The 14,473-nt window shown below is 47.4% G+C and overlaps 1 protein-coding gene across 2 annotated transcripts in view; it reads left to right on the forward strand.

The window, feature by feature from the left end:
• The first annotated feature begins 11,148 nt into the window (after nucleotides 1-11,148).
• LONRF2 (LON peptidase N-terminal domain and ring finger 2) overlaps nucleotides 11,149-14,473 on the forward strand; it is a 37,431-nt gene continuing 34,106 nt past the window's right edge. Inside the window, exon 1 of one of the 2 annotated variants that reach the window (XR_008973882.1) lies at nucleotides 11,149-12,024. Coding sequence is in view for 1 of the 2 variants with exons in the window: in XM_057422220.1 (XP_057278203.1) it covers nucleotides 11,244-12,024 (781 nt within the window). In the remaining variant the exon portion in view is untranslated. The remainder of the gene's footprint in view (nucleotides 12,025-14,473) is intronic. The other variant, XM_057422220.1, reaches the window with a different exon arrangement.

Here is a 14,473-nt window from a genome sequence, read left to right on the forward strand (position 1 = left end):
GAATCGGGACTGATTTGTACTAGTAAGGTTTCTGCCCTTCCTAATGTTCTCATGTACGTCACTGCTTCTGTAACCCTCAATGGAATAAGGCCCTGCTCCTGGCATGCACTGCAAAAGCACTGTCAGCTTTTCGGATTCTTTGACTTGTATGCCAGTCCCATGACATGTGTGTTCAAAAGGAATGGAAAGGGCTAAATGTAAATAAAGTAAATAAAATAAAATAGTTTTGTTTCTCAGACTCTGTTTCCAGAAATTTGCTGTAAGAATCAAATTAGACTGTCTGAGCCTGGAATAGAAGAGAGAGGCATTAGGAGACCTTTTACTCCCTCATGGTGAAAATCTAAACCCTTGGCACAGTATCCAGAAGACACTTAATTTTGCAGCTGTGTAGCAGCAGTCTGTGTCTTTCTGCAGATCACCTGTATCTATTCATATTTAACGGCATATTTTGACCTGACGAACCACAGATGCAAGAATTAGGTTTCCAGACACTGTGTTTTTCTTAGCAACCAGTTCGAATTTCAGCCTGAAGTGAGCCAGCTGACTGCCCAGTGAGATATGGCACAACTTGGAACCCTGAATGTAGTTTTAAGTCATCAGTGACACCTGCCTGCATTACTCTACCTGGAGCGCTGGCACTGATTCCATGGCACATGAAATCTGCTGACCTTATTGAAGGATCAGGCTTGCTGCCCCACCTGGAAAAATAAGGAAGTTGAAAGACATCATCCATATAATGTTTGTGGAGGATCTGAACCAAGCAGTCTGGAGAGAAGAGACTGCTGGGGGAGAGAGGAGAGTGGTGTGGAGTCTACTTACTAATTTAATAAAACCAGAACGTAGATGTGTGTATGTCCTGTGTGTGCAGGGAGAATAAAGGTAGACTATGTAATAACATGTAATAAAGGTGTAGATTATGTATTGTGCACAGTTTGCTTGAGAGTATGCTGGGAAAAGGCTTGTTCATATGGTTATATCTAAATCAATGGTCAGCTTTAGCAGTCAGCTGCAGCTATCCCTTAATAGGACATTTTAGGGACTACCATTTAAAATACATCTTCCTATATGGTAAGCTTCCAACAGCCCTTTAAAGTAAGTACCATGTGTTTCTGTAACTGAGAAACTACAAAATTTTTACCCATGTGCTTGCATGAGCAGAAGAATGAGCTTTCATTTATGAGCTTCACACACCTTTGAAAGCTGTATCTGGTTCTGCACAACCCTGCTAGCTCTTCAGAGTACATTTTGCTGGAAAGCTTTAAGAGATCTCATTCTAAATATCTTGATGGAAGACATTCTTAATGTGGTTGTACTCATTCTAATTCCTGCTGCATTCATGAAAAAAAAACATTTTGAATGAAAATGGCTACAAACTCCCTCTGCCTATTTTTGTACTCTTTCCCTTTCCCGAAGGTTTGCTTGTATGCTAGCTAACACAACTGCAATTAATCACAGATGTGGTTTTCCCTTCTTGTCTTACTTCTTTCCAAATAATTAGATTTAATTGGGGAGATGGTGATTATTACATTGGCATTCACTTTCCAGTGCTCTTCTTTTGCTATCAGAGTGATTCACAAACTATCCATTCATCCATACGGATGCCAATACCTACATTTTGTTTGCACAGTCCTTTTGATAGAGTAGCTTTCAGATTCTTCATTAAAGGGGCTGACCTAATCCTTTGAAGTTTTACTATTCGCTTCCTTAAAATGTGGATCAGTCTTAAAACAGATCAGCTCTTGGGTAATAACACCCAGTGAATCTGGATGAAAATGTTAAATAAAGCAGCAGAAAGGATTATCTTTGCTATATCTAAGCCAACCTACTCACAAAACACCTTATCTTCAGGTGCCAGCTCCCTAAAGTGATTCTGGTTTTATTCAATGCATGAACCCAGTGGATGTAGGTTTAAAATAATCAACCAACTCACCAAAAAAAAAAAATCAAAACAAAGCATGCATTTTTTATTTTCCTTCTCTTTTTCTATTCTTCTCTTTCTAGTCCTGTGGTTGAATTCAGTATTTTTTGCTTAAAAATCCTCTCCACACAGAATCTTGCTCATTCCTTCAATGCTAAAAGACATTCAAAAAGACATCTCAGCCATTTGAAAGAGCCTTTTGTGTTTCATTCCCCAGTGCACTTCTGCTGTGGAAGCTTAAAACCACTTGTTGCCTTCAGCCTCTCCTTCTCCAGAGACTGCAGCCTCTCACCTCCTGCCTTCTCTTACCCTTTACCTTGTTCTTCCCCTCTGCTTCTCACCGGCCTATATGGGAAATGTCACTTCTTGTAACTGCCACACCACAGAGCTCTGCCCTTCCTGCCTGCCCCTTCACCTCCAAACACCATCAGTGTGCTATCCAGAGCCACTGACTTTTATTTTCCTCTAATTCTACTTTAGGTCCCCTACCCAACATATTTTGCAGTTACATCCTGTCATCCATGGAAGCTTTGTGATCGTCACCTCCCGATTCCCCTTCTTTCATATCCTAATCCCTTCCATCCTGGGGCAGAAGGATGCTGTCTCTCACAGCTTTTCTCTCTGCTGTGTCTCTGAGCAGTGTCAGCCCCAAAATGCAGCTTCAGCTATTATCTCCTTTCTTCCATCAGCTAAAATAAGTCACTATGCATCCTCCTAACAGCCCCTGGCGAGTATACCTAGCCATGGTCAAAAGGCTAGATCTTTTCTCACTTGATCACAACCATCCATATTGATATACTTCTTGTTACTTGGACCTGTAAACATGTTTTCCTGCTGTTGTCCTAATGTTTGGGTGTTGGGTAAATATTCCTGTTCCCTCCTGCATTGTATTTTTTCAGGTGAGATCTCGTGTCTTTTCACATGCCTGTATTTTTATTCCAGTCTCAGGTATGCTGTTCCTGTATAACTGAAACAACTGCTCTCCATCTCTGGTCTCTTTTCTGATGGTGCCTGTTCACTAATCAATTGTTCAAGCCTCTTTTCCTTCCTGATCATTACTCTCTTATTCCTCCTTCAGATCCTCTTACTGCCTCATCTCTTCCGTGTAAACAGAAACCTCCCTCAGACTCCTCCATAGCTTTGTTCGGCACTGCTTGCATGGCACTTTGGCTTCTGAGGTAATGGTGAAGGCCATTTCTCCAGTGCGAAAGGTGGCCATAGTGCTGCCACCCTCCCTGATCCCTGGCACCAGTAGAGGTCCTGCCTATGTCCTGGTGGCTGAGCATGGGAAGATGTGTGCAAATATACCTCCTGGCTGGGTGATACCATTCCAACGCTGTCATCCTTGCTGGTGACTCCCACCATGTAATCTCACTCTTCATCTTAGGTTAACATCCTCCTTGGGCTGCAGGAGAGTCCCAGCACTTGGGTTTTCATTCCTGAAGCAGCAAACATCCAGTTTGCCTTTTTGGCTGAGCTGATTGGAGCCAGCTCCCTCTCCAAGTCCCCCAGTGACCATCCAGTGATCTTCCCTGAGCACATGTTTCCATGGAACGGCCCACTGAGTGGAAAAGCTGAAGGCTCTGACTCAGAAATAGCGATGCCCTGATTTGGACACGCTGATGAAATTCATCCCCTCAGCCGCACCCCACTGACCTTTCCACTGAAGCAGCCTGCTCCGCTATGGCGACCCAAAATCAGCATTTAATCCAAATCTAAAAAACCACTCCTCTCTTCTTCCAGTACTTGCCTCTGCCAGAAAAAAAGGACAAACACTCATTGTTTAGGAGGTAGGAGGTAGAAACTTGCCTTGTCCTGTCTGCTCTTGACTGGCAAAGAACAACAGATGTATTATTATTTTACTATGTTCTCTGCAAATTTTATCTTTCAACCTGCCTGTGATTTTGTGGGCTGCTAGAGGTTTAGGGCCAGGGATGTCATCGGGAGGTTTCTAATGCTTCAGCTGATGATAGCAATGAGGTTCCAGGTGCTGGGTGCATTGTGCCGGCTCATGCTGAACACCTTACAGGAATCACTTGATAATTAAAACTGGATTTCTGTAGCATGGAATCCCAGAGTATTCCTTGAATGAAGACAGCAATCAGTAACTTCCAGGGGGAACAGGACATTTTACTGCTTTCCACCTGTAGAAAACTGACTCACTGTCAGTTATTCACGATGTTTTTCCCATCTGACCCACATTTAATTTTGTAAGCATAATGTCTGGGAGTTTTGTGAAAATGTGTCATAGGCTGACTCACAGTAAAGAAGCGACCAAAACAGGAGAAGAAAGTTTCTTACAGGCAAAACAGTATCTCATGAATGCATCCTATTGATGTTACTTGCCTTTCTCTCATACTGAGTTGCAACCAACCAAGAATTTTAAAGTGGGGAAAGAAATTCACTCTTGAGGTCCAGCTTTGCCTTTGGTGAATCCCAGGCAGCACTCCCAACATGAAATCCCTCACACTATTATTAATGACAGTAGTACCTGGGCCTCAGCACATGAACTGTGGGAAGCTGTGACCACAGACATGATGCTCGAGCACAGCACCAGGATGTCCTTCTCCAGGCTCCTGGGAAATGTGCTCCAGATCACAGCCTCAGAGAAGACTTGCTGTATTTCCAAGGCAGCCCATCTCCCTGAAAAATGTTTGTGCAGAAATTCTGACTGCAGAACCCTCTCCTGCTTGGTTGCCAAACAGATCCTGGGTATCCAGAGGTGGACGGAGATCGGCCCCCAACAAGAGAACATCCCACTCCAGCCCTGTGCCTGACAAAGCCCTGAGGGCACCAGCAACAAACACAGGTCTTGCTATTTCTTCAGGCATGTGAACCAGCCTGATATTCTGAAAATCCAAGATGGTGCTTACCAAACAAGACTGAAAAATTCCCTGACTCTATGCTAGGAAACAGCAAAGCATCCAATGTGGAAAGAGGCCTCCTTTGAATGAGCTAACTGTGTCCACAGCTGCATGGGTCAGGAAGGCAGCCACTCCCCAGCCCACCAGGCACTACTGCTGGTGTCACCCTACTGGTTCTGTAGCCCTCAGACTAGGCAATAGGTGCTGTCAGGAAAATTCACAAGTGGCCCGTGCCAACCGAGGAGAGAGGCTTGGTCACAACGTACAGAACTACAAGAATAAATATTTACTCACGTGCATGAGGTGTCCCGGACAAATTGGGGCACCTGAATGTGGTTTCACACAGTGTTCTTATCCACTTCAAACATTCTGGTACCTGATTTGACTAATCACTAACACCCACGCTACTGATTACTAATCGTAGTAAAGCTTTGCAGAGCAACAGTATTCTTTCAGCACTCTTGCTGCTTGTCTATTGATCCAGACATCCCTGGAGCCAGTCTTGTTAGAGTTACTTGTCTTAGACTAGACAACGCTGGGAGGGTTTCAAAGACATGTTACAGGGAGTAGGATGCTTGCAGTATCTTGGCTATCCTGTGGTATCCTTTATCCTTCATGAACAGCTCCAGGCTTTTAAGAAGCGAAGTCCTTATTTTCCGGGGCTGGGCTGTCCTTTAGTTTGCTTTACTTAAGCATGAATAATACCAGTCTCCAGTAAAATTTCACTACTTCATTACATTACAGTGTATGTCATATATATTAACCAAGCTAATACAATTCTGTACTATAAAGACTGATTGATATAATAGTTAGGGAAGGGAATTTCCTTAACAGGGTTTTTCTTGGAGCAAGGAGCCGCTTGCTCTACACAGCAGCTATTGGAAGGGAATCCAGCAGTACACTTTAATTGGCTCCTTTTGCATCGTAGGATGTGTTAATGATTTGTTGGACAGTTATTAAGCTGTTTAACCTTCCAGTCAGCCCATGCAGGATGTAGTTAAGAATAATGTCTTTTGTACAAGATACATGTGTGTCACGCTGAAAAGACAAGATCTGACTCCCTGTTTGAGACCTTGCAAGGTGAGAACCTCCAGAAACATTCCCAGCTCCTGTGATTCACAGCAGCTGGGTTAATGTATTACAAGTCTTCTGGGGAAAAAAAATAATCTTCATTATGTTTAGTATCAATAGATCTTAGCTAGCACCTTTTTCATCACTGGCACTGACCCTACAACTTTCTTAACAAAATGGTATTTCTGAAAAAGGGCTTTCTTAAAAAAAAAAAAAAAAAAAAAAAAGTTAGTATTTCTGCTATTTCAGCTGGGGCACATTCATTAATCTGACAAAGACTTTAGTAGTAATAATCATACACTGACCTTTTCTTTTGAAAGCTGTAAAGCTTGCAAGAAATGGGGCAGTGATTAGGGAAGGAGAAAAGCAGTTGAGCGCTGGCTGGAAGGACTGCATACTGCACCCAGCAGTGCAGTTTTCTTGCCAAAGTGTAAGGCATTAACATCATGCCGTGGTAGATGGGTCGCTTAATTGTATATAGCTCTCCTTTGCAGAGTGCTCAAGCTGATGCCCGAACTCAGGTTGAAGTTTCAGCACCCCTATTCAGTTGCAGCTCAACCAAAGGAAGCTGTATTTCCAATGGAAGTGAGTCCAGAGGAGGGCCACGAAGATGCTCAGAGGGCTGAAGCACCTCTCCTGTGAAGACAGGCTGAGAGAGTTGGGGTGTTCAGCCTGGATAAGAGAAGGCTCTGGGAAGTCTTCCAATACCTGAAGAGGGCCCAATATATCTGGAGAGGGACTTTTGACAAAGGCATGTAGTGACAGGACAAGGGGGAATGGCTTTAAACTGAAAGAGGGGAGACTTAGATTAGATATTAGGACGAAGTTCTTCCCTGTGAGGGTGGTGTGACACTGGTACAGGTTGCCCAGAGAAGCTGTGGCTGCCCCATCTCTGGCAGTGTTCAAGGCCAGGTTGGACAGGGCTTTGATCAAACTTGTCTAGTGGAAGGTGTCCCTGCCCATGGCAGAGGGCTGGAATTAGATGATCTTTAAGGTCCCTTCCAACCCAAGCCATTCTGTGATTCTGCTTCTGAAACAATCTGTGTATCTGAAAAATCATATTCTGAAATTTCATCCACTAAATTGAGTGCCCCAAGTTAGTGGCCACTCTGGACTTAGTTCACATATACCTCAGCTTCTCAGATGCTAAAGTTTCTACTAGTATTCCTTTTGACTCCTGCTCTTGTTGAAAATGTAAATGCGTATTTGTGAAGTATTACAATGCTGTACCCTGAATGTTACAGAAAAGTACATAGGGAAATTTCTAATTCTGCTACTGCCACAAGGTATGACTAATACAAATCAAAAGGTGCAGGGCACTGCGCAGTGACCAAGGAGAACATTAATGTTTGGGTGCCCATTAAGTGAGTACCTTCTTTCCTGTGGCATGCATCCTCTACAGAAAATAGTACGTGATTAATTAAAATTGTATCAGGTTAACGCATGAAGGAGACATTAAATAAGCATACACAGCCTTAATTATGCTGTATCCTAAATTTTGTGTCTTTGACTTTGCAGCCTCTGTAACATTTCAGTGTTGCACTTGTGTTTGCCTGTGCACTGATTATACCCTAATTACCTTGTTCTGAAGCAATAAAAGACAGATTTCCTCCACAAGGAGGAAAATCATCAAAACGAATGGGAGTTTAACACTTCAAACTACTTTGGAATAGAAAAGTGTTAGCAGAATTAAAAATGCCCTCCAAATATGTAAATGTTGTCATTGCAAAGTTGCTTCATCTCCTGCTTTTCCCTTCAAACTTCAAGTAAAATTCTGCCCTGGGGAAAACCCTGGGAAAGACAGGTCCAGGGAAGAAGTTGAAAATTAGGCTACAAACTTAAAGGAAACCTCATGTCAACCCTGAAGCGGCTCAGTGGAGTAAGCACTTCTAACTCTTCCCTTGGAAAGTGGACAGACTTCTCCACGTTGCTTGAGTGAGCATGATGATGAGGCCACTCCTAAGTGGTAGCATACTGTTCACAGGAAAATAATACTGCTAACTGGGATCACCTCTAACAACCTGCCACATAGCGCCTAATTTTGGGTGACAAGTTTTGTGGGCTTTTAAGACGATGAAGCCAGCAGAAGTTTTCCCATGGTTTACAAGGGGAGGCCCTTCATCTCCTGCAGTAGGCAACATTTCAATCCTATGCTTCAATCCACTACCTACAGCTTTTCTTCTAATAAATATTATAAATCAACTGTGGTGTTTCAGTGAGTTTTCAGATCCTTTAGGAAAAATCCATTGTGCTTGTGGCTGTCACAATCAGTTGCTCTTAGTTTGTCCAACAAGAAGCCATAAGCCACACCACCACATCACAGGGCACTGAACTTCTTGGCAGAAGTCTCCGATGTCACGTTTGTTGAGGCAGCCACACTACTGATAACTTAAGTGATAAGTATGAGCTTTTGTAGTACAGGTAATTAATAATTTTACTTTAGTTTCTTTTCCTTGTTTCTTAGGCAATTTTTTTTTCCTGCAAAGTATTAACACTTCTGGGTGGCTCAAGTGGCAAGTTCACGTTTCATCATCCATCCAACATCCATGGCTTGGTGACTTCTTATCAATGTTGCAAAAGGGAGCTGTATCAGAGAGGCATTGTTGTTCAGACAGAGAAAGAGTAGATATAAGCTCAGAGTAATGCCATGACCAAATGTACAAATGAACCATGTTCTGGAGCAAGAAGACTTGCGAAAGAACATAGCCCCTGAAATAATCATTGAGGATAAGAGTGATGCTCAGATGCCGGTGGCAAGCAATTCTGTACACAGGAAGAAGGGAGAAGATGGCACTGAGTCAGTTTGAACAGCAGTGAGGTAATTTTGTTCCCTTGCAAATAGATGTCTTGGGAAAAAATAAAGGCTGCATGCCAAGAGGCTATTGATCATGTTTCTAAATAAGGTAGCACTCTCACTTTGCAGTAGGTTCGTCCAGAAACACCTGCTAAGTGTTGATGAGGAAAGGAATGCAGCCCTCCCAGCACGCTGACACAGGATGGCATGACACAAGTGCAGCAGCAAATGGAGGGTTTTAATACCACTACCTGAGTCAGTGCCCTCCAAGTGCCCATCAGAAGGGTGACTGGAGGCAAAGGGCCATCACACAGCAATCCCAAGACGCGTGTGGAAAAGTGGCATGGCAGGATGGACTCACCTACTCTTTCCTCCCACAGGAAAGCAGGGAGGGCTGCTGGGGAGCTCCAGCCAAAGAGCCTAATGGCCAGGGGAGTGGGATGGGAGCGATCAGCAGCAATGCTGCCGCTCCTTGCCAGAGTCCCAGGAACCAGAGAGGGTTGGCTCAAGCAGTGAGTGCATTTTATCACCTGTCCAGACCCTGTGCTTGTCCTTCATATGGCAGAGCAGAACTGGCCACACTGCTTCTGTCCACTTGCTATGAATTGTGTCCCCAGGTGAGCTTGATAAAACAGCAGTGGGATTCAATCCCATCCTAATTCCAAGTGAAAATGTCAAGCGAGAGAATGATGAAAAGGTGATGGGATGCTAAGGTCAGCTTCTGGATAGAAAACTTGAGTCAAGGAGGGTGGTGCAAGTGTTGGACTGGTGGACATCACTCAAAGAGCCACTACTTAGAAACGTTACCAGTGCAAAACGGGTAAGTGCTAGAACAACATATTACTGTTTTGCAAAACAACTATACTTCTTGGATGGGACTTTGAGCGACCTGGTCTAGTGGAAGGTGTCCCTGCCTATGGCAGGGTGTTGGAAGAAGATGAGATTTGAAGTCCCTTCCAACCCAAACCATTCGGTGATTCTATATCACGACATTATCTACCTGCTTTGTTATTAATCTAGCCATTCCTGGAGCTGGTCTTGCTACAGTTTCTTGTATATGATGCCAGACTGAGGGGAAAGGGGGTGCTCACTGAGGTGTCAGAGGGCTGAGGTGCTGATGTTACCTCAATAGTCCAGGGGTATTGTTTATCCTTCGTGGATGGTTTTGGGGTTCTGAGGAACAAATATCCTTCCATGAGCCCAGCCCCTCTGGTCATGCTCACTTCACTATCAATACTGATGATTACTTAGGCATGATTGTGCATTATAGGAGGTAAACTTTATACACATTAAGTGAGTTAAGACAATTTCATACTATTAAGAAAATTAATGCAATTTCATCCTAAAAGACCAATTGGTACAACAGTCAATGAATTAGATTTTTCCAATGTGGGCTAAAAGCCATTACTTGGGGACTTAAGGCCTAGCAGGAGAGCGGCAAAGACGAAAATACCCTCCGCTGTCCAGCTGCAATTCGAAAAGCAGATGGAAATGGGTACCTCCTCATCGGACTGGCAGACTCTCCACTCCTCCGAACGAACGGCTTGTTTACAGCTCTGTCTAAAATAAACCTTGCCTACTTCTTTTTTTTTTCACTCCTGTTATTCCTGCGGAGCGAGTTGGATTCCTCTCTGACTCACGCATGATTAACTAACTTCCAGCTGCATTATCTTTATTGTTGCTGCCGACGCACAAGCCAGCGCTCAGCACGACTTGCGGATCCCAAGCTGAGCTGGCAAGGCTGCCGCTTACAGAAAAGGGCTGTGTTTTTTTTTTTTCCTACGAGAGTTGTGGGGTTTGGGAAATTTTATTACTATATTTATTTTTTTGCGTTTTATTATTTTTCTGTTTAAGACGCAACACGCGCTCGCCTTCTCGGGGGCCGGACAAACACAACCGAACAATAATCGACAGTACGCCCCGACCCACTCCATGCCACACGGAGGGGGAGTCCCGGTACCGGGAGGCGGTGGTGGCGAAAGCCGGCACCGGGGCGGAGGAGGCGATGGGGGGAGCCCCGACGAGGAAGCGGCTAAGGCCGGGCACCAGGAAACGGGAAGGAAAAGGCTAAACCCAGCAGGAGCCGCACAGCGGAACACATTCACCCCCACACTCCGGCCGGGAACGGCCGCCGCCGGTAGTGGGCCGGGCACACGTGCGGGCGAGGCGGCGCGGCGGCGGGCGGGCACGTGCGGCGCCAGCACCTGGCGGCGGTAGCTGCCGCCGGGCGGGTCGGGAGCGACGGAGGGAGGCAGCTGCCTCTCGCTCCCTCCGCGGCGCCGCCGCCGCTGCCACCGCCCCGGTGAAGGGCGATCAGAAGCGACTTACACAACCGACCGCCCCTTACATAAGCCGGGAGCCGGGCTCGAGGGGACGCTTGCGGGTCGACCCCCGCCCCTTCGGTCTTTCCCCTTTCCCCTCCCACCGCTATCCCCGTCCCCCACTCCCGGGAGCCGCCCCCCCTGCTGCAGCGGTGTGACCCGCCCCCTCCTCCCTCCCTTCCGTCGCCGTCCCCTCCCAGGAAGGAGCCGGAGTCGGCAGCGCCGCGGGTCCAGCATGGAGTAGGGCGGCCCGGGGCCGGCGGCGCCGCGCGGGCATGGAGCTGGGCCCGGGGCCCTGCGCGCTGCCCCCCGCCGCCGGGACCGGGTCCGCGAACGGAGCCAGGTCCGCGGCGGCGGCGGGGGGACCGTGCGCCGAGATGCTGCAGGTGGCGGAGGAGGCCTTCCGCGGCGGCAACTTCGAGCTGGCGGCCGAGATCTACGGTTCGGAGCTGGCGGGGCTGCCGCAGCCCGAGCGGGGCCTGTGCCTCCGCCGCGCCGATGCGCTGGCGAGGGCCGGCCGCATGGCCGAGGCGCTGGACGCCTACGGCGCGGCGGCGAGGCTAGCGCGGCTGCGGCCCGAGGAGCTGCGGGAGCTGACCGAGAGCTTCGCCCTCAGCATCCGCGACAAGGAGCTGCGCCTCCCGCCGTGGGGGAGCGGCGGCGGCACCGGCGGTGGCGGGGCGGAGAGCGAAGGGCTGGGAGACCCGGCGTGCTGCCGACCCCCGGAGCTGTTCGCTTGCCCGCTGTGTCGGCGGCTGCTGTGCGAGCCGGTGACCCTGCACTGCGGGCACACCCACTGCCGCCGCTGCGCCGAGACCGGCGACTGCGGCCGCTGCCACCGCCCGCGCCGCCCCGGCGAGACGACCTCCGGCGCCTCGCAGCCATCCTCCGCCGGGACTGCCTGCCCGCGGGTCAACGTGGTGCTGGGCAACCTGCTGCACAAGTGGTTCGGAGCCGAGAGCCGGGCGCGGCGGCTCCGCGCCGAGGGCGACGCGCTGCGGGAGCGCCAGGAGCTGCCGGCCGCCCTGGAGAAGTACAACCAGGCTCTGGAGATGGGTGAGCGCCCGCCGGGGGGGGAAGAGGAGGAAGGGGGTGAGGTCCCCCTTCACCCGCAGCAGCCGGGCGGGGCGTGTGCATGTGTGTGATCTGTAGTGAATGGTGGGAGAGGGCGCCGAGGGGAAGTTTAGAGAATGAACCCTCCCAGTGGGTCCTTCCCCCCGTCCTCCCCCCAGTGAATGGCTATTTTTGTTCCACTGTTATTTCTGCCCTTGCTCAGAAGGTGCCTGGCGTTGAGCTGCTTGCAGTCGATGACTCATTATGCAGTATTTCTAGAAAACCCACTTTCCTATTTGCGGGAAAACACATCCTTTAGTAAAGGATACGCAGGAACGGTTGTGTTAACCACCATTGTGGGTTCGTGGAAGAAATTAGTGTGTGGATCGCGATCGTTCACTTACGTGCGGTTGCACCTTCGGCACAACGTTGCCTTTGAAAACGTTTAAGGAAATATTAATGAGTACAAAGGCTGAAAGAATTTCCTTTGTCTTACGCTGTGCAGAAATACTCGAGAGGTAAACCTGCATTTTGACTTGTAGAGATCGTTCGCCTGCCTTTTGAGGGTAATCTCTTTATAGGCATGTAGTGTTTCTGTGTGCAACGTATTCTCTGAAGAGCCTGGGTTTGAATAAAAATGGCATTGCCCGCCTTCCTCCTCTGCCAAACCGATGGCGGGCATAGTTTATCAAAACTGGGTTGTTTTCAGCCTCTGCGCCGAGTAGTAGGTGGATCCTGCTCGCGCGGTTGTAGCCTTATAGTAATGGTTGTGTGTGTACTGCGTGCTTCTGGCTTGTTTGCTCTGCAAGCGGTGGGGGTGGTACAACACCATGAGTATCTGAAACGCCTAGAGCTGGGAAGAGCCAGGATCTCAGCAAATCCCCCACGATCTGCCACTCCTCCAGCCTTGAGCATGATAGATGTCTGGTTTAATTGAGGAGAAGGGGGCAGAAAGCCTTGGTTGCTTTAGCAGAGGTGAAATCCTGTGGGTAAATCTCTTCAGAGGACAAATGTGGAGAAAACTGCTCCTTCTCTGTGGAAGGGCTCCTTCCCTGCTTGGAGTAAAATTACTATCCTTGTTCCTAGTTTTTACAGCTAGGGATAAATGGCTCTGATTTTTATTATTATTTTGCTGGCTGCTGTGGAAAAAAAACACACAGTTACCCCAGTCCCTGATTCGCTTCCATTTTTTGCTGTGGTTGCGTGATAGGCATCAGGGAAGAATTTGGGATAGCGTAACTAATGCTGGCTGCAGAAACCATTACTTCTGCTATTTATTCCACTTTTCCAGCTAGATGTGACAAGTTTTCAGTTAGCTGAGTGTCCCTGTAAAACTATTATGTGGTTTAGCTGAAGTAATCTCTATTAAAGTAGGGCAGGATGGAGAGCCCAAGAAGGAAGGTGAAGCAGAGGGAGGGGGGAGGCTTGATGTAGGTCAGTGGTGGATACAGTGGGTTTTCAGTTGTGGTGTCCCATAATGTTTTAGGTTCAGGGTCTCTCTCCTGGGGAGAGTAGCCTCTTGTCAATTAAATAAGTGCTTGACATGATTTTTAGAGAACTCTGTGTGCTTCTTGCTGTGCCTGCACTGGGAGGGAAGAGTGTATGTAGTGTGGTGCTTCGTGTTCTCTCACAGTCTGTCCTTCCCCTTCCTGTCTTTGGAGCACGTACCTCCAGCCCTGGCTGCTGTGCATCAGGGTCTTGAGATAACTCCCTCACAGTGTACTAGTTTCTGTCTTTCCCAAGTACTTCCTGTGATTTCCCAAGTACACTGGGAATCTCTTCATAAACTGTCAGTGACTCTAAAATTGCTTACTAAGACTTCTATTTTCAATTAGAATTTAAAAAAAAAAAAAGGTAGGTATCTCACTGGCTCTTTAAATCCTAAAACCATAGACTTGTTTTCCTGTTTTGTGTGTGCTGATGCCATTTCTCACAGCTCAACCTGCTGTCTGAACTTCATGTTCTGAAATTCTTAACACGTGCTCATCAGGTACTGCCTTTTGGCTTGCTGGAGTTGCCTTCTTGCTTCCCAGCCAAGTACTGCAGTAAATAAGGAGCGGGGGGGGGGGGGGGGGCGAGGGGTAAGGAAGAAAAACATGTTTTCTAACCGTTCAGTACTGCTTAAGTGTTAGCATATGGGCAACTTGAAAGGCTTGTGAGCCACTGTAAGGTATTTAGGACTTCAGTGCATTAGAAAATAAGTGTTTTTTTTAACCTCCGCATGCTTATGTATTACTACTGAGAGTCAAGGGCATGGGTATCTTTTGAATTTCTTCTTAGAGACTGAAGACACATGAGTACATTGATTATACAATTGCTGTATAAAGTTGGGTAAAAAAATTCCAGGCTTCTTGGCAGGACACAAGGTTCAATGGGGTTTTTTTACTGGTATTTCTTGTGCAGTACTTTGCTGCTCCAGTTGCAACAACTGGCTTTGTGTGATGTGAGTGCA

The sequence above is a fragment of the Pezoporus wallicus genome, unplaced genomic scaffold (assembly GCF_028554395.1).
Source record: "Pezoporus wallicus isolate ANWC-B61680 ecotype Strahan unplaced genomic scaffold, APGP_CSIRO_Pwel_v1 contig_5785, whole genome shotgun sequence".
NCBI lineage: Eukaryota > Metazoa > Chordata > Aves > Psittaciformes > Psittacidae > Pezoporus > Pezoporus wallicus.